The sequence below is a fragment of the Lytechinus variegatus genome, chromosome 2 (genome assembly GCF_018143015.1).
Source record: "Lytechinus variegatus isolate NC3 chromosome 2, Lvar_3.0, whole genome shotgun sequence".
NCBI lineage: Eukaryota > Metazoa > Echinodermata > Echinoidea > Temnopleuroida > Toxopneustidae > Lytechinus > Lytechinus variegatus.
The window spans coordinates 63,571,087-63,595,056 of NC_054741.1; the positions used below are offsets into that span (position 1 = coordinate 63,571,087).

Sequence of the window (23,970 nt, forward strand, 5' to 3'; positions counted from 1 at the left end):
GGGGTCTTTTATTTTTCCTCAATTTCATTTACTTAAGAAAATTAATTAGTAACCCATAACATTTATATTCCACAGACAAAACACACAGTCTAAATTCTTGTTTAAAGTTAATAAACAAGGGGGAATGTTATCAGGGGCCGGAACGATTTTAAAGCGATTCTCTAAGCCAATAAAATTATCGGGCGAATTGCATTTAAATACAATATAGGATGGGGGGTCGGGTGTCCAGACACTTTATATTTTTGAAGCCTTCTTTTTTGTCTTTTGATTACACTAAAAATGTGCATTCAATGGAAGTAATCATCTTATATTTTGTTCTCTATAATATTTCAGAACATTTTGTACTAAAAATTGATGAAACTTCGCTTGTAAATTTTTCCGAATTACTTTCTAAAATTGGTAATTGATCGTCCGGACATTTCATTTCATTTTCATTTATTGGTTTTTGCAACATGCAACCTGTCCGGACACACAACAACTGGGTATACTTGATGGACATTTTTAAGTTTATATATATATATATATATAGTTGATTTGAATTTATTTCATATATTTCAAAAGTATACATAATACTAAATGCTATTTGAAATCAGAAGACTTAAAGCGGTATAAATCAGGCATTCCTCTAAATTAAATACACGGATGTGAAATCAAAGACAAAATATTAAAACAAAATAAAAATGAGGGAATGGCGTGCTTTCAACAGCATTTCGTGGGGATAGGATAGGGAATATGGATCGAGAGACGGGGAAAGAAACAGAAGGAGGCACAAGCGTACCTATGGGGGGAGGGGGGGCAGTCTGCCCCGGGCCCCCCGGCCCCCCTGACGAGTCACAACCCATGCAAAGGACGTATCCCTCCCCCCACCTGACGAGCTTAAGACCCTTTTTGCCCCCCCCCCCGACCACCTTTATTGCGCGCCCCCCCCCCCCCACCCGACGTACGAGCTTGAATACTTTTTTTTATTTGCTTGTCAAATTTTTTTGGCGGACGGTTTTGCCCCCCCCCCCGTGGAAAATCCTAGGTACGCCACTTTACTGGAAGGAGGCTTTTGTATCATCTGCGCGAATTATAAATTTACGCGCTCAGCATTGGATGGAAAGCAAGATAAGAACAAAGATAAGAACAAAAGATAAGAAAAAGATAAGAACGTTTTCAGAATACCAATTTGAGAACGTGACGTAGATAAGAACAAAATTAAGATAAGAACGTTTTCAGAATACCGCCCCTGGATAAAGAGACCATACCAACGAATCAACTCTGAGGACCATACCCCCGTTCGTTCAGTTTAAATTAATGCTCTGTACTCGATCTGCAATATTACTGCTGTTCCCATTGAAAATGAAAATGAAAATCCATAATTTATTGTTCGAAATAGACATGAAATGAAATACTCCGAAAATTTGCTTTGCCCAATTGATCGTGGGCCAGGCAGCCACCGTGCAGCTCCAGATCGACAAGGCTCTATCCCTTATTGTTGAACGCCACAGGGTAGAAGCAACTCCCATCTATTAACGTCTTTTGGTCTGTCGCGGCCGGTGTTTGAACCCCCGACCTCCCGGTTGTGAGACGGACGCTCTATACCAACTGAGCCAACACACCGGTGTATTGCCCCTATCCAAACCCATTTTCTGATTTTGACATAAAACTCATGAACAGAATAAAAAAAAATTGATAGGTGACACAAGATCTATATAATATCAGGCGCGGAACCAGGGGTGGAGGGGCAAATATTTTTTTAAGCAATATTTTGTGAAAACAGTCGTCATGAATATTCATTAGGTTGGCTGATGATGTCACATCTCCACTTGTTTTTTGTATTTTATTTTGAAATTAGGTTTATTCAATGTTTTTCCTCCAAGAACTAGACAAATTGGATTGACAACTAATTTATTGCATGAGGTATTTATTGCTGCAACTTATTTCATTATAAGGGAGACATAATTTACACAAGTATGAAATAATGAAAAAGATTATGATTTTATGTAATCATAAGGAAACGGAAAGTGGAGATGTGGCATCATCAGCCCACCTAATAAATATTCACGACGACTGTTTCACAAAATATTGCTAAACTTTAAACTTCAATAACTTTATTATCTGTTATCCGATTTTGATGAAATTTTCTGCATTTTGCTCAGTGAATTCTTTTCTTTGTATTAAGATATAAATATTTTTAGCCCGGACCATCCCTTTAAGGTCTTCAACTTATTGTTTACCCAATACTTGGAATCTATAAATATGCATGCGTTGATGGGATATGAAATGATTTAAGGTGACAGCCCGCGAGGCCCACGGACCGACTTTTTCCCCTTCATCGGGTGCAGTGGCATACCTAGGATTTTCCACAGGGGGCAAAACCGTCCGCCAAAAAATTTGACAAGCAAAAAAAGGGTTTTTAATCAGAATTAAAGGATATTGTACCAGAATGGTACCTTGTGGTCGTGTGGTCCAGTGGTTCGAGCATTGGACTCATAATCGCAAGGTTGTGAGTTCGAATCCCAACTCTGCCATTGTCTCCACTTTGATAAAAAGGCCCAAGAGTGATATCTGTCGTCTATTACGTCAGCCACTGTGACTGATTAACAAAAAAAGTTTCCAAGGTAATTGGTTATATACCAGCTTGGCGTTTACCAGCAAAAAATGCTGTCCTGCCGAGTTCCTACGGGAGTTACCACAAAAAGAAACAGAAGCAGAAAAAAAGTGACAAGCAAAAAAAAGGTCTTCAAGCTCGTCGGGGGGGGGGGGATATAGGCATTCGAGTTCGTCAGGGGGGCAAAAAGGTGTTTCAAACTCGTCAGGGGGGGGGGGGCAGGGATACGTCCTTTGCATGGGTTGTGACTCGTCCGAGGGGGCAGACTGCCCCCCCCCCCGTGATCGGGTGCAGGGGTCGGGTGGTTTAAGGCGCATGATCGTTGCGGCGTGCGTCAGCTAGAGGGGCCGGGGAGGGGGCAGAGCAATATATTTCCCAGTAATTCCGTCTAGAATTAGTAGCATAACTAGGATTTCAGTTTAGGGGGCTGTAGTGAGCACGAGAAGCACGTTTTTTTTTTTTTGGGGGGGGGGGGAGTGCAGGTCTGAGTGGACTACCCCGGCCCCCCCAGAAGTGCGGAAGATCCGACGTACGTTCCTATGAATTGTTCCTTATACGTCGATATCCTCTGCCAGTTTAATTTTCTCGCTCATGTTTACCCCTTTTTTTTGGGGGGGAGGGGGTCGTGCATATGGGGTTGACGTTTATTGGTTTGTTTGTTTTTTGCTATGAGGGTGTAATCAATTGAAAAATATAATTGTTCATTTACTTATTTTTTCATTCATTCATTCGTTCATTCATTCATTCATTCATTCATTCAGCGCATTCATTCATCAGCTATATAATAGATTCCTTTTTTAATATCCCCCCCCCCCGGCTACGGAAACGCGCCCCCGGCTTCGTAGATCGAGATGACGAGATCGCTACTTTAATTCCATGAACAAAAAGATACAATCATTAAATTAAGCAACCGCAATTTGGCAACGTTAAATCATTTTCAGTACGTACCGGTACCGCTTTTCGACGTCGATTTAAGTAAACACCCACAACGACGTCGGCTTCAGAAGAAGGGTGTTTATATGTCCTGGAGCTGGAGGAGTGGAGCAGAATATCTTTGGAAAAATCAAAATCTATTATCACTCGTAAGTAAATCTACCGTAAGTTATTGAATTGTCGGTAAGTTTGATCTTGTTCACTACTCTAGTCACGGTGATAGCTCCGAACCGCGCCGTGAGCTTGCCCGGCTGTGACCCAGATGAGCGCACGGCGAAGCCTGGCGCTCTGGGCGAAAACCCTCACTCACTCAGCAAGGGTTCATTACATGCCACCGCGCACAGAAAAATCAAGCCATTTAAACGTTAGAAGTCGTGTGTTGTGGACAGGGTGACCAGATTTCACAAAATGAAATACCGGACAATCAACAGAGCCAGGTCTTAATAAAAAAAAATCAACAAAATAAGGTTACACAGTGTTAGACCTGCCAAAAAATATAACGAAAACAAAGGGTGGGTGAAGGAAAGAATGAAGGAGAGAAAGAAAAGATATTAATTGAGAGGAAAGAAAGAAAAATGAAGGGGAAATGAAGTAAGAAGATGAAGGAACCAAGAAAAAATTAAAAGAAAGAAAGTTAGAATAAGAGAAGTTTGTTGTTGTTTGTTGAAAATTGATGGCGACCAGTCATATTTGACTATATTACTGCCAACTCGTTAGGCCAACTATTTTTTTCTTTTTTCTTCGACGTGTCTTTAAAAAATCCCCGGTGGGGTCACTCAGCCGCAGAGGGGACACGTATGACCGTTACCACAAATGCAAGTGACCCCCTTTTGCAGTCAATTTCAAGGACATTTTGTGAAATTTACCCCCCTATTTTCACACAAAACAAGGACAAAATTGCGGTAAAATGGTACCTTGAAACACCCCTAATTATAAGATTGTAAGGACACTTTTGCCCATTTCGCAAATTTACCCCTATTTACCGTATTTCAAGGACAGGGCATTTACACCCTTTCCTCATTAGAGGAAATTGCAACACAGGCGTCAGAGTGCTCAGTCCTTAAAGATGACCAAGAGCCATGTCATACTGATACAATAATCCAAAAGAACTTTACTTTTCTTGAAAAATAAGAAAAGTAGAATTCTTTGTAAAAATAAATGTAGAGTTGTCCATATAAAGATACAGAGCATGATGCGCGTGCCCTCTGCGGCTGGTGACTCGGCGACGGATTTTACTTCCCGTAATCGTTCTCCCCTTTTTCCTGACCCCTATTTCCATCAGATCGAGGACGGTGAGCACCCCTATTTTCACTACTTCGAGGAGTGTTCTGTCCGCGGACGTTCCGTGAAATTGACCCCTTTTCCCGCGATTTTGGTAACGGTCATGCGGTCCCCAAGTCATATTGAGTGACCCCACCGGGAAAAAATCGTTCCTTTCCTTTTTTTTTAAAAATTATTATCATAAAGACTATCGTATCTTACAGGTTACCGCATGATCCCGTCCTTTCTAAGCTAATGACACCGTCCAGACACCGTCTCTCCGGTGTAGACTGGGGGCTCCCTTTGGGATACTCCATACTCTTGAAACTCGAAAAAGAAATAGAAATATAAACTGTTATATAGTCTTTTCCCCTGAAATGATCTCGCATATACCAATCAAATACATGTATGTCTGTTTTGTTTTGTATAAAAAGTGATAAAATTTGATATGGGGAGGTTCAGATGATTCGAAATTTATGGGGGCATCCAAAATGAGGGCTTTAATAAATGAAATGGTGCATTGTTAAATCAAGGTTGTAAGTTAGGTGGACGTGGAATTAGTAAATAACCTACATATATATATAAACACACATGCATATACATATTCTTTTTCCTTTCCATTTCTTCATTTTTATTATTTTCCTTTCATTTATTCTCCTCTTCCTTCCATTCTTCAGGATGAAAGAAAGAATAAAGGAAAACAGTTTTCGTCATTCTTTAAAATGAATGAAGAAAGAAAAAGAAAGAAAGAAAAAAAGGAGGAAGGAAGAATAAAAGAGTGAAGGAAAGAAAAATGTTTTTATTACTTTTACATGTCATATAGTCATTGTTTTTGTATATATTTTGTATTTTACTTTGTACAGAATTTTGCAATTCAGCCTTCGGCTGCGATGAAGTTTTCTTAATACACCATTTCAATTTCAATTCCTTCATTCTTTGAAAGAAAGATTAATAAAAGAAAGAAGAAAATAGGATGGGAGGAAGGAAAGAAAGAAAAAGGGAGAAGAATTGGAAGCAAAAAAGTAAAATAAAGAATGAAAGAAAGTAAGGATGAATTAAAGGGAGGAAAGAATGAGGGGTGAGTGAATGCAAAAAAAAGAAAATAGTTGAAGGACAGAAAGAACAAACGAAAAGAAAAAGGAGAGGAAGGCGAAGAAGGAAGCAAAGAAAAGTGTAAGGACAGAAAGAATGAAGGAAATAAAAGAGGAAATATTAAAAAGGAAAGTAGCAGAAAGAAGGAAAGAAAGAAAAATTAACAGTGAGAATGAAAGGATAAAAAAAAGAAAGATAGGAATTAATCATGGAACAAAAAAAGGCAAGCAGGAAGGATAGAAAGATGAAGAAAGATATAAAGAAAAATGAAAAAAGAAAGAATTTGAACTTCAAGCAAACCAAAAAATCCAATCATTTTAACAAAAATTTATAATGATATTTGGTTTTTTTATATGTTTAAAAAATAGAAAAAAACTGAAATGTTTTAGAAATGAATAAAATGAAACATTGTCAAATTTCACAGCATCACACACGGGCATCTCTCATCCCATTACAAGTTCGCACCGATCAGAACAAGACTCAAAACGAAAGCTGAAACAACTAGATCTAGTTATGGAAACTCAATAACTGTCTCCTCCGATTGCATCACCAAATCAGTCCTATGAGAATCCATAATATAAGCACAAAAAATTTCTGCTGATTTGGGGATTATTTTGGTGAAAAATGTTTATTATGTAAGATTGTTTGCACCACTGAGAATCAGCTACGATCCTACATGCCTATCTAGCCGCCTGCCACACACAGGCAGGAGGCCAGTCCGTTTGCTATGAATTGGATAGCAACAAAATCACCGCAGAAGTAGTTCTCTCCATTTAGCAACATAGTACTACAGTATTGCTTGGAATAAAGTTGACACATTACCGCGCTGTACCGCGTAAGTCGATGAGAGATCGGGTACCGCGCGATTCCCACCAGCAAATTCCAATCGGCGGGAGTCGCTTGCCTAGAGAAATTACCGCGGTAATTACCACGAGATTTTTTTATGAAAATCTCGTGTATTACCGCGGTAATACCGCAGAAGGAGGGACGATCTTATGTTGATAATAAAATGTCGCCATTTAGACAACTCACATGGTTAGAATTAGCCCTCCTGACTTGCCGCGATGTCTCTCTCGAAATTACGATACAGCAACTTATTGCCGTAAGATGCCGTCTCGATCTCCTCGAAACCCAAACAAAAATGTCATGGCTTGATGTTTAGCTTTGCGCCAGTGCACAATTTTAATGCACGCTCGTGTCATCGCCCTCAAATTGTCATCTTTCGACGAAAGTCGGGTCGAGATGAGATCATGTACTTTCTGGGATAAGTAGTAAATAGTTACAAGAAAAAGGGAGCACCCAATAACGGAGGGACAGAGTCGAGCAAGAGGAGAGAGCGACAGATACGAGAGACGGGGGAATGATCAAGAGAGAGGGAGAGAGAGCATTAGATAATGGATAGAGAGGGCGTGGGGGCGGGGTGGCTAGATTGAGCAAGAGACACCGAGGCTGGAAAAAACAGACCTATCGTCTATTTCCTTTAATTTCTTACATTCCTTTATCGTCATTCTCTCACTTGTTCGCAACTAGAATTATTTAATTTTAATATTTTCAGTGCATTATTGCCCAACATTCCTCCTGCCGTTATTATGATATAAGGAATGATAAACTACTTTGTTTCTCCCACCACTCGATCAAGTCACAAAAACACAGCACGTACAAGGCATGATTGCACCACGAATTGATTACTCATACTTAATTACAATCAGTGTTGTTTTTCCCTTGTTTCCTCATATTCTATTTTTTATCGTTTTTGATGTTGATATACATGTATTTCCATTTGACCCATGTCTCACTCATTAAATTTTTACTGAATCAATATCTCAGCTCACTTCTCCCTCGATCCCTATCTTTTTTTCTCCTCCACTCTTTAATCCTTTTGACTTTTTTGTGTGTAATATTGCAAAGCACTATATTCAATATTATCCGACGTTCAAGCTGGTGTTAATGGATGAACAAAGATAAAATATTTTTAAGTGTCAATTTATTGTCACCGGATCGTCATAATATGCATATCTTTTTCAAGTTTAATTAATCTTTCATTGTTTGAATGATAGTTTTCAGAATTGTTTTTGTATTCTCTCCTCTCACTGAATCACGTCACCTCTGCCATTGTCTGCTGTCATCTCTCTTGCTCGCAGGGGCGTACCTCAGATTTTCCAGCAGGGAGGGGGGCAAATTCGTCCGCCAAAAAAATTGACAAGCAAGCAAAAAAAAAAGTCTACAAGAACAAATAAAGGATTTCGTACCAGGAAAAATTTTGGCCAGGAAAAATTTTGGCCAGCCAAAAAAAAAGTCTTCAAATACAAATAAAGGATTTCGTATCAGAAAAAAATTTACAAGCAAAAAAAATAATATTCAAGACCAAAGTACATCTGCAGTGTGTGTACCTCAGCTGATTCAACGAGTCTGCATAGCAGACTATGTCTACTGAGGCTGCAGAAGCTTCGCTCGCCCTTTCAGGCTGGTTTGCTTTGCAAACCAGCACCTCACGAGCCATTCAGAGTCTGCATAGCAGACTAAGCAAGCATTGGCGTACCTACGGCGGGGGGGGGAGGAGGTCAGATGGGAGAGAGTGCCCCCCCCCCGACGAGCGACACACGGATGGCTGCATCCGTGTGTCGCTCGTCGGGGGGGGGGCACTCTCTCCCATCTGACCTCCTCCCCCCCCCGCCGTAGGTACGCCAATGCTTGCTTAGTCTGCTATGCAGACTCTGAATGGCTCGTGAGGTGCTGGTTTGCAAAGCAAACCAGCCTGAAAGGGCGAGCGAAGCTTCTGCAGCCTCAGTAGACATAGTCTGCTATGCAGACTCGTTGAATCAGCTGAGGTACACACACTGCAGATGTGGGTCTACATTTGTAGACTAATGCTTGCTCCACTCACTTTTTCCCTTACCTTATTGTATAGATACATGTATTTAATTTGATATATAGATATTTTAGCTTGATTCGTATAATCATACTATTTATTTACCGTCTGTTACCAAGTATTGCGATCTTTGACTTAGATTTTGACTATATTTTCATGTATTATATGATTTATAGTTGTTCTTTATGTTTTCCTTAGGTCATTGATGAAAAACAATTTTATGCTGATCTTTTGTACCTGAATGAATATGTTCTAATAAACGAATAAAGATGTATATTTGTCAATAAGTAAAGATTTGGTCTTAACTAAGACCCAACGGTGGATCATATGAGCCTGAAGGCACAAAGATGAACCACTGAAGTCAGACAATGGATTAAATTGTCCTGATTAACATCATGACAATTAACTGTAAGTATAAATGTCTTCAGTTATATAGTGGAATCAAAATTTGCTTGTGCCTTGTGAAGGCTTGTTTGTGCTTATCCCTCACTCGTCGATATCTGCATTGCGACAAAGACAAAGTAAGCATACAGTTGTCCTCAAAATTATTCATACCCCTTGTGGAAAAACATTATTCGGTAGATTCTTTACTTGTAAAAGCTATTATGATATAACTTTCTTTGTATCTTTTGTCTGCTTGTTGCTATGCATGATTTGACATATGAGCTGGCAAGTCTTCATTAGCATAATAATAGATAGGGTCGAAAGTTATTTTTTGCACTTGTTCAGAATTATTCATACCCTTGCCAATACCTCAACAAAAATGTCCTTTTATGACAATGCGCATTATTTTCACTGTCTGGGAATGTGCTATTCTTTGTTCTATAGTTATTTCAAGATGTTCCAATGAATTAAATACCCTCTTTGTTAAACAAGCCATTGAACAATGATGGAAAATAGCATCTTTCTAAAAGGGTATAAATAGAGGAAAGCATTCTGGTTATTCTCAGTCTCTGATAATCATGGCCAAGTAGAAGGAGCTCAGTGAGGACCTACGGCAACGTCTTGTGAATGCCCACATTGAGGGAAAAGGTTACAAGGCCATTTCAAAGCAGTATGACGTCCCTGTGGCAACAGTCCAGAGCGTAATCAAGAAGCACAAGAGGTACAGCACTGTGAAGAACCATAGTGGGCGTGGTAGGAAGTGCAAGGTGTCCCCTAAACTTGCCAGGAAAATCTGCAGAGAGGTCAACAACAACCCCCGGACCACAACCAAGGCCCTACTTGAAACGCTTGACCGGTCAGGGACGAAGGTGTCCCGGTCCACCATCGAGCGAGTCTTGCACAAAGGAGGTCTCCATGGACGCAGGCCTCGGAAGACACCGTTGCTCAGGAAGAAACACCTGAAGGCTCGACTGGCCTTTGCTAGAGGTCATCTGAAGCAAAATCCAAGCTTTTGGTCAACCATCCTGTGGTCTGATGAGACGAAGTTGGAGTTATTTGGCCATATGGATGTTGAATACGTCTGGAGGAAGAAAGGGGAAGCATACAATCCAAAGAACACTGTGCCAACTGTCAAGCATGGTGGTGGGCACATAATGCTATGGGGATGTTTCTCTTCCAGTGGCAAAGGGAACCTCATAAGAGTCAAAGGAATCATGAAAAAGGAGGATTACATCCAGATCCTTGATGAGAACTTGAAGGAATCTGCCGAAAAACTCCAGCTTGGCCCCAACTGGAAGTACCAACAAGACAATGACCCAAAGCATACCGCCAAGCTGGTGAAGAAATGGTTCAAGGACCATGATGTCAACGTCCTAGAATGGCCAAGTCAGAGTCCTGACCTGAATCCGATCGAGAACTTGTGACGAGACCTGAAAGTCAGAGTGATGGCTAGGAACCCGACCAACCTGACACAGCTTGAGGCCTACGCCAAGGAAGAATGGGCCAACATCCCGCAGGAGACGTGCAGGAAGCTTGTGGACACTTACAGGAATCGTCTAGAAGCAGTCGTAAAGAACAAAGGCTATGCTATTGACTATTAATGAAAGACATTGGACTCAGAAAACCTAGGGTATGAATAATTTTGAACATGACATTGTTTGAATATCTATGAATAAAATACCCCTGAAAAGAGAAATTTCTTGAATTGTGCATTGTTGTTATTCTTTCACTAGTTGGTCACACATAAATCATAGAGAAACTTGATCAAATGCATCTATTTCATCACAAACATGAAAAATCACAAATATCAACAAGGGTATGAATAATTTTGAGGACGACTGTATATGGGTACACGATCAACGTTAGGCCTAATTTAGTGAAGTCTTTTGAAGAACTGTACAAGGCTAGTACCGGTACTAAGTAACTACATGTAGCTAGCTACAATCACTGTCACTACGTCAAACCACTAGTACGAGTTTAGTTAGCTAGCTACTACCGGTTACCGTACATTGTGAGCAGAGGCCGAGAAGACAGTGACGGTGCATATTCCGATTTTGTCTCTAAAATGGACGTCCATCATTAAAAAATACAGTAGGGGAAGGCGGGGTAAGTTGAGCATAGGGGCAAGTTGAGCCACCAGCCCCAGGCCAATAATGAATGAGTCAGACATTGTGGTGGTGTCATGTATTGATGACCCATAACATAACCCCTAACCCCACCACATTGTTTTCAACTTTGAAACAAAAAGTAGTTTTTTAGAGGGAAAAATATGAATTTCAGCCAAAAAAGTAAAAAAGAGTGTGAAATAGATAAGTGCTTTATAAACACACATGTCTTTAAATATAATAAAGACATGATAACAACATTATTAGTCCAGGTATGGATCTTCATTCTTGTCATAGTCTTTTATATGATGGATGCATAATAAATGTGTGGATACAAAATTATTGCACTAAGTTCGGACTGGGGTAAGTTGAGCCAAACAGCATGGGGCAAGTTGAGCCATGGTAATTCCTATGGTAATGTATCTTAAAAAACAAACAAACCATAAAAATCGATTGAAATGCTGGCTGAAAGGAGCAAATTTACATGACTGCTCTTTTCCTTTTAAAGGATGTTAGTATTTATAGAAAATTAGCAAGTGAAAAGACTTTAAACAAAAAATTGACATGCTTGTTCTCCCCTCATACATTTTGTACATAGTTTTTGTGGCTCAACTTACCCCAGAAGGTGGCTCAAACTTACCCCATATATGGGGCAAGTTGAGCCATTTGACATCATTTTTTTCAAAGGTCACAATGACTTTCAGTGTGGGGATAGAAAGTTATATATAGGTGGAAAATATTTCAGAATTAAATTTCAAGGCAAGGTACTTATTTCGACAAGATTATTAATCATATCAATTCTAACATGCAAAAAGCAAAAACTGTCACAACTTACCCCGCCTTCCCCTACCTGTATCATTTTACTGAAGAAAATGAGTTTAGGTTCAGTAACAATCACTGGGATAGCACAAAAGCACGAAATACTTTCTATTGGTGATTTTGTTGTAACTTAGTTCGAGCAGTCTGATTTTCTTTCGAGCTCGTGCATTGCTGGTATGGTACGGTATCTGCAAAAGCGCTAACGTGTACTCGCACGAGATGGGTTTTTTTCTTTTAATTATGGTATGATGAATAGATTATGCCTAATATCACTGAGAAATACTACAAAAAAAAGTTCTAAGAGGCATAACGGGAACTTTTAATATAAAGGATGGGAACAATTACTAAGGAAAATGTTTCTGAAATTGAAAATCCCATTTGAAATCGAAACAAACTTCGAGATTAAAAAAAAATGTGAATTTGAGCTGTAGAGGAACGGGGGGGGGGGGGGGGGTTAGCACCCTCTCCATCGAGAACCATTAAAACATTTATTGTGGCAAAATATCGGACATACGTAAGTGAACTGACCCTTGGTCATATGCAGAATTTTTTTCGGGGTGGGGGGCAAGATATATGCATAAAATAAAAAAAATTGATAAGTGAGAAAAGCGACCGAGCTTGTCATTGCGTGTTTCCATTCTGTTAAGGGAAATTGAAGCATTTCTTGCATGCCTTTGGTGAATTTTGTGTAAAAAGAAGTATGTAAAAGCATTTTCAACATCTCCCCCCCCCCCCCCCGCCGCATACGGCCATGAACTGACCTTTTTTTCGTTTGGGTGTCTTTTTGCTTTTCTGTTCAGATTTTTCGTGGCATATATTACCTTCATTTGGGAGTGAAACACATTTTTTTCAACTTGTAAGATTTTACTGAATAAGCATACCCCCCCCCCCCCCCGTTGAAAAAGTTGGATCCACCCCTAAACTTCAATAGTGATGCTGTGATTAAAATGATTGACGGAAAACCAAGCAATAAAACAATAATGGAAACAATAAGTCAGGAAGTGGCAGTATGAACAGTATACATAAATTAAATAAAGAAATATATCCAATGAAGTGACATTAAATTTCGCAGTACGTTTTTCATGAATGTGTAAGAATGAAAAAAATAATTAAAATAAAACAATCAGCTAGAAATGTGGAAAGATAAACTTACCTTATTAATCTAATGCACAACATAGTTATAGTTTGAACATCGGGTATAGTCGAGGACGGCCTGGCATCAGCATGGGTGAGGGGTGGGTTATTTCTATTTCTTCAATCATTATCAGTTGTTCCAATTTATCCATCATTTGATTTCATTAGTCAGTATCAACCTCTCTTGTAACTACACGTACACATACGCCTGCTATATCTATATCTTAATTTCTCTTAATCTCTATTAAGTCAATCCCTTTATTTTATTCCTCAATATCAATAGTTCCTGTCCTCTTCTATCGCTCTTAATTTTTGTTGAATATTTTGTACGTCTATGTCTCTCCCTTTATTTTATTCACTATCAAATGTTATTGTCTTATCTTGTATTCGTCTACCGCTCTTGTTCAATCTCTTTCAAGTCTATAGGCCTGTACCTTTAAGTATTTTATTTATTCAGATCATTCTTTCCTTTCTGATCTCGCCTTTTCTTCTGTTTAACTTCAATGTTTCCATCAGTCACACATATAAACCCCTCAAAAAAGTTTTGCAACTCAGTTTTGGGGGATGATATCTTTTTGGTTAATGAAGTATAAAAGATGAAACTGGTATCTTTGGAAAGCTGAATTATTCTTATTTACAATGACATGCCATTTGCTGTGATTATGTAATCCTGGAATATGAAGTCACCCTGAACATCGAGAAAAGTCAGAAGTGAAATGTTGCAAAATGCATTGATTTCCAACAAGAGTCTCCATTTCTATAGAATTTCCACCATGCAGGTGACAGTGAATGCACTCGGTCCATCCTCGAAACAATTGGAAATTCGCTATTGCAAACGACGCATTTTGCAACATTTCATGTCTAACATTGCTGCGTATTATCATGTCTGTGTATTTCATGATAACACTAGCATGACAGATGACACATGATTGTAAAGAAGAATAATCATGCTTTCTAAAGATATCACTTTTACACATGATGATGGCACATTAAGAAATTTATTAGCACTAAAACTTGCAGTATGAGTTGCAGAACTCAAACATGACATGGCAACGAATTTTGCAATATTTCATTTTTTACATTGCTGCATATTTATCATGTCTGTGTATTTCATGATATCACTAGCATTACAAATGACACATGATCGTAAAGAGGTATAATCATACTTTCCAATGATACCACTTTTACATATGATGATGGCACACTTATGCCATGGTCACATTTGTTCTACGGCGGCCGTACGGCGAGTTGAAAACAGCCGTTTTAAAAAAAAAATTGTCCAACTACATATAGGTGGTTTGAATCAAAATTGATAAAACGGCTGTTTTCGACTCGCCGTACGGCCGCCGTAGAACAAATGTGACCATGGTTTAAGAAATTTATTAGCACTCAAACTTGAGTTGCGGAACTTTTTTGAGGGGTTTATAATATGACGGTACAAGACTCATACATTGTTTTATTTCTTCAGTATCAATCTTCCCTATCTAACGTGTACATTATTTATATAGATAAGATCAGGAATGATGTCCTCGTACGTGTCTTGAAACGTGGTTGAATTGAACAACCCTAGCTGTATGTGAACTTAACTGGGGTCAATTAATTACACCGTCTCGCGCATTTTGTGGACAATGAATAGAGGTGTGAAGATTATAGAACAGCTAACAATGAGAAGGCTGTAAGTTACACAATGATCTTTTGTGTAACTGTTTGAATAGAACATGTATTAAGTATTAAGCCAATTAAGTCAATCCCTTTATTTTATTGCTCAATATCAATAGTTCCTGTCCTCTTCTATCGCTCTTAATTTTTGTTGAATATCTTGTCTATGTCTATCCCCTATTTTATTCACTATCAATTATGATACTTCCAAAAGAACGGCACGATACCAAATTGAAGACAAAAATAAAGAATAGAACATAACATTTTGATAAACGGAACATGTTCCGAGGTGTCGCACATCTAATCTTTTGTGTAACTGTTTGAATAGAACATGTATTATTTTTTTTTATTTAAATGTATGATTATTCTAACTTAATTCTAAATCTCTATTTCATAACTTCATAATAAAACTCAAATCTGAATTAAACTCGTCCTTTGAATTGACTTCGTAACGATTAAATGAAAAAAAAGTCAATCAATGAACAGAAAAATGATGGTAATAAAATTTACTCGTCCTTTAAATGAACGACGAAACAGAAAAATAAAAATACAGAATTCATGAACAGAAAAATGATTGAAATCGAATCTTCTTTGAATAAAAGTCGTCAGTGATGGAAAAACACAAAAATATTGATGAACAGAAAATGATGGTTAGCAAATCTAGTAATCTCTGTTCCATTCTGAGTGGATCTCATATCTCATAGGTTGTGTTTTGTTTATTTAAATGTATGATTATTCTAACTTAATTCTAAATCTCTATTTCATAACTTCATAATAAAACTCAAATCTGAATTAAACTCGTCCTTTGAATTGACTTCGTAACGATTAAATGGAAAAAAAATCAATCAATGAACAGAAAAATGATGGTAATAAAATTTACTCGTCCTTTAAATGAACGACGAAACAGAAAAATAAAAATACAGAATTCATGAACAGAAAAATGATTGAAATCGAATCTTCTTTGAATAAAAGTCGTCAGTGATGGAAAAACACAAAAATATTGATGAACAGAAAATGATGGTTAGCAAATCTAGTAATCTCTGTTCCATTCTGAGTGGATCTCATATCTCATAGGTTGTGTTTTTTTTTATTTAAATGTATGATTATTCTAACTTAATTCTAAATCTCTATTTCAACTTCATAATAAAACTCAAATCTGAATTAAACTCGTCCTTTGAATTGACTTCGTAACGATTAAATGAAAAAAAAGTCAATCAATGAACAGAAAAATGATGGTAATAAAATCTACTCGTCCTTTAAATGAACGACGTAACAGAAAAATAAAAATACAGAATTCATGAACAGAAAAATGATGGAAAGCGAATCTTCTTTGAATAAGTGATGAAATTAAAAACAAAAAACACAGAATTGATGAACAGAAAATGATGGTTAGCAAATCTAGTAATCTCTGTTCCATTCTGAGTGGATCTCATATCTCATAGGTTGTGTTTTGTTTATTTAAATGTATGATTATTCTAACTTAATTCTAAATCTCTATTTCATAACTTCATAATAAAACTCAAATCTGAATTAAACTCGTCCTTTGAATTGACTTCGTAACGATTAAATGAAAAAAGGTCAATCAATGAACAGAAAAATGATGGTAATAAAATCTACTCGTCCTTTAAATGAACGACGTAACAGAAAAATAAAAATACAGAATTCATGAACAGAAAAATGATTGAAATCGAATCTTCTTTGAATAAAAGTCGTCAGTGATGGAAAAACACAAAAATATTGATGAACAGAAAATGATGGTTAGCAAATCTAGTAATCTCTGTTCCATTCTGAGTGGATCTCATAGGTTGTGTTTTTTTATTTAAATGTATGATTATTCTAACTTAATTCTAAATCTCTATTTCATAACTTCATAATAAAACTCAAATCTGAATTAAACTCGTCCTTTGAATTGACTTCGTAACGATTAAATGAAAAAAAAGTCAATCAATGAACAGAAAAATGATGGTAATAAAATCTACTCGTCCTTTAAATGAACGACGTAACAGAAAAATAAAAATACAGAATTCATGAACAGAAAAATGATGGAAAGCGAATCTTCTTTGAATAAGTGATGAAATTAAAAACAAAAAACACAGAATTGATGAACAGAAAATGATGGTTAGCAAATCTAGTAATCTCTGTTCCATTCTGAGTGGATCTCATATCTCATAGGTTGTGTTTTGTTTATTTAAATGTATGATTATTCTAACTTAATTCTAAATCTCTATTTCATAACTTCATAATAAAACTCAGATCTGAATTAAACTCGTCCTTTGAATTGACTTCGTAACGATTAAATGAAAAAAGGTCAATCAATGAACAGAAAAATGATGGTAATAAAATCTACTCGTCCTTTAAATGAACGACGTAACAGAAAAATAAAAATACAGAATTCATGAACAGAAAAATGATGGAAAGCGAATCTTCTTTGAATAAGTGATGAAATTAAAAACAAAAAAACACAGAATTGATAAACAGAAAATGATGGTTAGCAAATCTACTCGTCCTTTACATTAACGACGTATTACTGATTAAAAATATAAAAAAAAACAATGAACAGAAAATGATGAGAAGCATAGGCGGCGGAAGCGGGGGGGGGGACAGATCCCCCTTAATTTGAGGTGGGGGATGGTTTCCCTCTAAAATTTTAGTTGATAACCTTTTGTTTTTCTTGTCAAATTTTTTACCTGTGTCCATCACAAAATTTCAGGTGGACCCCTCCTATTTTTGTTGGCTTAATCCGCCGCCTATATGATGGGAAGCGAATCTTCTTCTTTGAATGATGAATAGAAAAATGATGAAAATATTCGTTCTTTGAATGAAATACGTACCTGATTAAAATTACAGAATTGAAGAACAGGAGATAAAAATAAAAGACAAAAATGATTATCCTCGTCTTTACAGCAGAATAGGTGTGAGATCTACAGCTCTGTCATGGTTTGAGTCGTACCTCACAGGATGGTCCTCCAGAGTTAACATTACTGGTAAACTATCCAAACCCACTAACCTTGATTTTGGTCTTCCGCAAGGTTCGGTAGCAGGCCCTATCGGGTATTCTATATACACCCTACCAGTTGGTAATATTATTACACATCATTGTATCAACTACCATCTTTATGCCGATGACACCCAATTGTATATTTCATTTAATCCGAAAATCCCAGGAGATTTAGTTGTCGCTCTGTTTCGACTTCAGAACTGTATCTCAGATATTAGAAACTGGATGACAGTTAATAAATTGAAGTTGAATGACTCAAAAACAGAATTCTTCATAGCGGCCTCTCCACACAGTCTACGCAATCTGCCAGATCTGAAGTTAACAGTCGGCGATATATCCATAAGCCCTTCAGTTACTGTTAAAAATCTTGGTGTAATTTTTGATAGAGAAATGTCAATGGTTGACCGTGTTTCTCAAATATGCACTACTGTAACTTTTCATTTAAGGAATATTTCTCGAATTAGAAGATATATTACTCAATCTGCCTGTAACAATGCAATTCGTTCTCTAGTTCTGTCCCGTTTAGATTACTGCAATGGTCTTCTCTCTAACATTCCTGTTACTCAAGTAGATCGCATTCAAAGGCTTCAAAATTGGGCAGCTCGAATAATTTATCAAGTAACAAGATTTCACTTCTCTAAACCACTCCTTGAATCGTTACACTGGCTTCCCATACGACATCGTATAGTTTTTAAGTTACTTTTGTTAGTTTTTAAGTCTCTCAATAAGCAGGCACCTTTATATCTGCGTGATTGTTTGACCCTATACACCCCTCGCAGGAATGTACGAGCCTCCAGTGACCCATTCCGTCTCACATATAAAATCACTAAGAAACTGGCTGGAGATAGGACTTTTACCATAACCGCTTCAAAATATTGGAATCGCTTACCTTTTACTCTTAGACAATCACCATCTGTTCCTTCATTTAAAAAGGGACTTAAAACCTTTCTTTTTTCCAATCCAGATTTTTAGGATTGTACGTTTTCATTTGTATAGTTGTAATAATCTCCTTTTCTTCTTGTAAGCGCTTTGGGCCATTCTGGGAAAAGCGCAGTATATAAATAATAATAATAATACTTCTCCTTTTAAACGGAAGACGTCATTGATAACATATAAACTGAAAAATAAACCTTTAGCTGGCTTCATAAATAAACAGTGGAAAGAGAATCTACTCGTCCTTTAAGCCAAAGATGTCACTATAACTGGGTCACTCGGTCAGGAACTGGGCACATGGATTTTTAGCGGGAATTTTTCTGATGCGCGCGCTCGAGGCAGTTTTTCAACCCACTGTCTATCGGGTTGATATCTTGAAGTGCAAATGACTGGATAGTAGATTAAAAGAGAATTGAACGAAGTGGGTTTAGCCATAATGTTGTTAGCCCATCTGATAAATAGACCAAGTGACAATAGAACATCCGTCAGTAAACTGACGGGATTGCTTGAGATTGCGTCGTGTTTTTACCAAAAAGTGTCTAGTGTTGAGGCGAAAAGTACATGGACAAACGGTGATCAGGGGAGCGTTTCATGAAAGGACTTGTCAGACGTTTTTTCCGACAAGTCCTGTTTTATCCGACAGTTGCTATAGTAACATTGCTTCTCAACCAATCAGAATCCAGGAAAGTTGTCAGATCTGACAACTTGTCGGACGAAAATATTGATGAAACGCCCCCAGATCTGACTAAAATCTCGTGTTTGACGTGATAATTTGGCCTCTCTTCAGCCAGCGGCCTGCGGGAATTACCACGGGAATTTCACACGTGAAATCGGCTGGCGGTAATTTTTTGGTTCATGCCTGTCTCGGGGTAGGTGCGTGACCCCTCGGGAGGGTGTCAACTTTATTCCGAGCAATACTGTACATACAAATATATTACATAAGCATGATGTTTGTTTGTTTGTATTCATTTCCATATAAAAGATAAAATATATACATGATCAATTTAAAATAACATACAGATGGAGGATGGCCCATTTCAGCAGTATCAATAAGATACCACTGTTCTTCCATGAATGAATGACTATGTTACCATGACCAATTTTGAAAAACTATTTGAGTATCTAGTGATAAGTTTTTGTCCTACATGTATTTATTTTTTACTGGCTAAATATTATCTGTAAATTCAAAGATGTTTTACCAAACATTGAGGCCTTTAAGTTGTTTGTTAAAATCAGAAATATTTGGAATACTCCTTAGCCAAAAAGAAATAAGCTTTCCATCCACTTCAAAAAATGGAAATTTGAGATGTAACCCTGTTATTTATGAATATGCTTATACAGCTCGATATTTCTAGTCTTTTTAACCTATACATACAGCATGTACAGCAAGTAGCAACTGTGTAATGCTATGTTGTTAGTGTGTTTCCCTTGTATTTTGTTATTGTTTTGTTCGTTAAACTTTATTTTTTGTTCTTATTGCCTTTTGTTACAATAATCTGTTTTGATAAGTTGTAAATATTGTAATTTTACCTTGATTATGAATTTATGATATGATAAAACATACAAATATAAAAAAAATCACAGCAGAAGTTGCAAAAGTTAACAGTTATTGATTTTATAGTTATCTCTGTTTCATCATCTGTTGGTTATTTGATAAAAATTCTTCACTTATCTATACATTAATTATAATTTGTTAATATTCTGAAATACAGGACAAATAGGCGTCCTGAGAAGGGTTTAATGGGACGCCAGGACAAAGGGGCAAAGTATGGGACGATCCCAGGAAATACAGGACGTCTGGTCACCCTGGTTGTGGACGCCAGAAATAGTGGCGTCGCAGCACGCGAGACCCACTAACTATTTTAGTTGCACTCACAGTCAAGCTGATGAAGTAGTAGTTTTCAGCAATATTAATCCTACAAGAAGTGACCAGGAGTTACAGGCTCGTGCCTTCATCCTGTACCAGATGATGATGTTGATGATGATGACATTATAAAAAAATGGAAAATATTGAAAGTAGAGGAGCGTTTACTCACAGTCTGTTATTGTCGCCATCTTGCCGTCTTTATTACCGTAGCCTACATGTAGCTGCAAGACATGTATAGAGGAAGACAATATGAGCAGTGACAACTTAGATTTAAAAAAATACTTGCTTCGGCCGGTAATTATCATGAATCATACTTTTCATCAAGATTGTGAGCTGTAGGAAAAATGCATAAAATAACACTTTTTTAATATTTCAATGAAAACAAAGTTATAGAAAGTAAAGAATATTACCATCAGACCATATCCCAAGAAAATTGTTAAAAAGAAATGTCGAAATGACAAAAAATTAGACACATATTGGTGAACAAAAAATCACAAAACAGGTGGGACAACTTGGCCCGTGGTCGTAGTTGTCCCTGAATCCTTTGTTTAGACTGCTAGACCTCTATGTGTGGGGCATCTTCTTTGTCCACTTTGTCATCTGATGATTTCAAGGTTTGGATATTTTATCCTACTTCAATATTCACGAAGCAGTCTCCTTTATGAAATCATACTCGAAATTTTTATTGTCATCGTCTTCTCTTTTGCTCTTAATACATGGACATCTTGCTTGTATCATATTAGAGCTCCTGCCATGATTTTTGATAATTTCAATATGTTCAATGTGCACTTATATGTAGACCTATACATGTAAATGTGAATGATGTATTTATATCTTGGAAATATTTAGTATCCATTAAATGTGAAATTTGTATTCTGTGTGAAATTACATGTGATAATAATAATGTGACTAATAAAGCGCCAAATCTCCTCTGTAGAGTGCTCAAGGCGCATAAAGAGAGCAGAGTTAAAAAACATTTTTGTTAAATTAAATTGAACATTTTTATGCTACATGTACGAAGTGTGGATGAAAATAAGAGAATGCATTGAATTATATTGAGTTATTATTATCATAAACTTTACTTGTGATGTTCATGTGTGATCTAAACCATTTTTATATTAACAAGAATGTTATTTTCATTTATTCTTACAACTCGCTATAGATCTCTGAAGATTTAGTGGACAATGGTAAAATTTCGCAAAGGCGGCGCAACAGACGCAGGAACCACCGAGAATGACTCCCCCTCCAGGGGCAGCATTGGAGGAAACAGTATGGATGAAGTAGACTTGGGCTGGGGTGGAGGTCTAGGATCCCTTTCCCGTGATGGTCCGCTTGGGAAAGGCTTTGGGTCCTTTGACGGGCAAGCTGAAGCTTCGGCTAGAGGAGAATGTGAAGGTGAGGTTTAAAAGTATCATTCAATGTTCATAATTTTGGATGATAAAAAGACAATACAAAAGCCTACAGATGATGAATGTCATCATTTGTACCAGAATTTTTGCTCTTATAAAGCACTTGAGGGACAAGCTATTGTGCAAGATAACAGTGGTTCACCCTTTTCGAGGGTCCTTTTCCTTTCTTTAAACTCTCCATTATCTGTTGACTTTGTACTTCATTTTTTGTAATCTGTTCATGTACAGATTTTTTCTTTGTAGTTTGGACATGCATACTTTTTTTTATAATTTGTACTTTTGATTTTATTCTGTATGTTTAATACCATTACAGATGAATTCACAGTAGAGCAAGCTGTTGAAGCTATAGGATTTGGATGGTATCAAATTAGGATATCAGCTCTGACAGGATTCTGTTGGGTAAGTCCTTTGATAATAAAATATTTCAGATCAGTCTTTTTCTGTTACCCCCTTTTTTGTTTGTCTCTGTTGTGATGTATTTTTTTCTTTCATGCCGTAAATTTCTTAGTATCTTAGTGTAATTCCCAGTCGGTTAAACTTCCACTTCTATCTACTCATTTTTTTTTAATGAAAATTTGGGTAATAAGCAGTTCCACACATAGACTCAGTGGTATTACACCAAGTAGATATAAGGAAAAAAGTATTGCCTATTGAATTGTATATTGGAAAAATGGTAAATGGGCTAATTGGCAATTTAGAACAAATGATTAGCCTGCAAACTGGTTTAGCAGTAGAATTATACTGTAAGGATGAGACCAAATAGAAATTAGATGGCATGGGTGTAGACCAGTCGACAATCATACCTGATGAAACTCCATCCTGGTTATTTTGTTCCTTATACTAGATGGCTGATGCGATGGAGATGATGATATTATCTATCCTGTCACCTATTTTGAGATGTGAATGGAGATTAAGTTCATGGCAGGAAGCCCTTATCACAACCGTTGTATTCATTGGTATGTTCATCAGCTCCACCATCTGGGGTATGATCTGTGACAAATTTGGGAGAAGATCGGTGAGTAGACTGTCTGTACTTCCCCCCCTCTCTCTCCCCCTTTCTCCCTAGTACTATTACACGCTTCACTTTCTCTGTTTTGCAGATTGCCCAAATATAGAAGATCAGTGGCAGATCCAGGAGGGGGGGGGGGCACAGCTGGCCAGTGCCCCCCCTTTTGAGAGCTACATGTATAATCAAAATTTGTAACCCCTTTTGAATGTGAGAACCTTTTTTTTTCTTGCTTGTCAGTTTTTTTGCGGATGAAATGGCTTTCAATTTTAGGTGAAAACTTTTTTTTTCTTTTTCCTTTTTTTTTTTGCTTGTCAAATTTTTATCAGCAAAATGTGCCCCCCCTCTTTTGGGAAATCCTGAATCTGCCCCTGTAGAGGGTTCCAATTTTTTTTTTCAAATCAGATTGGATATAGTTGAATTTATATATTGGAAATTTTTTAGACGGCTAAAAGATTTTTAGAAGTGACTTTTCCATATTGGATGATCGTGTGATGATGATAGTGCTAAAGATGATGATGACAGTGATGATGATTTTAGCAATGATGATTGAAGTGATGATGATGAATTAGCCCAGCCACCATGCTGGTGAGCTTGGAAAAAATGTTCTTTAAGTTTACTACTATATGCCAAAGTATTTTGAATGTTAGCAAAAACCAAGATTTTACATTCATGCAAATCATTAAAAAGAATTGATGCCCTAAAAGATACTTCAATATATAAACATATTTGATAATCTTTGAGTATAATGGTATACAAAATGATAAAAGTTGAAAGGTTTCTCATTGCACATTTGACTTCCGTGTTCAAATTGCAGCTCATAATTATTTGTTTGCTTATAATGATCCCCCAAAATGGATATGGATGATATAGGAAGCAAAAAGGATAAAGTTGTTGTTGATCTGAAGC

General features: G+C 37.1%; 1 protein-coding gene across 1 annotated transcript in view; it reads left to right on the forward strand.

The window, feature by feature from the left end:
* The first annotated feature begins 3,532 nt into the window (after positions 1 to 3,532).
* Positions 3,533 to 23,970, forward strand: part of LOC121408610 (synaptic vesicle 2-related protein-like) — a 46,060-nt gene continuing 25,622 nt past the window's right edge. Inside the window, exons 1-4 of the mRNA XM_041600138.1 lie at positions 3,533 to 3,675; positions 21,809 to 22,041; positions 22,369 to 22,454; positions 22,900 to 23,070. Of these exons, the coding sequence (XP_041456072.1) occupies positions 21,831 to 22,041; positions 22,369 to 22,454; positions 22,900 to 23,070 (468 nt within the window). The 5' untranslated portion in view covers positions 3,533 to 3,675; positions 21,809 to 21,830. The remainder of the gene's footprint in view (positions 3,676 to 21,808; positions 22,042 to 22,368; positions 22,455 to 22,899; positions 23,071 to 23,970) is intronic.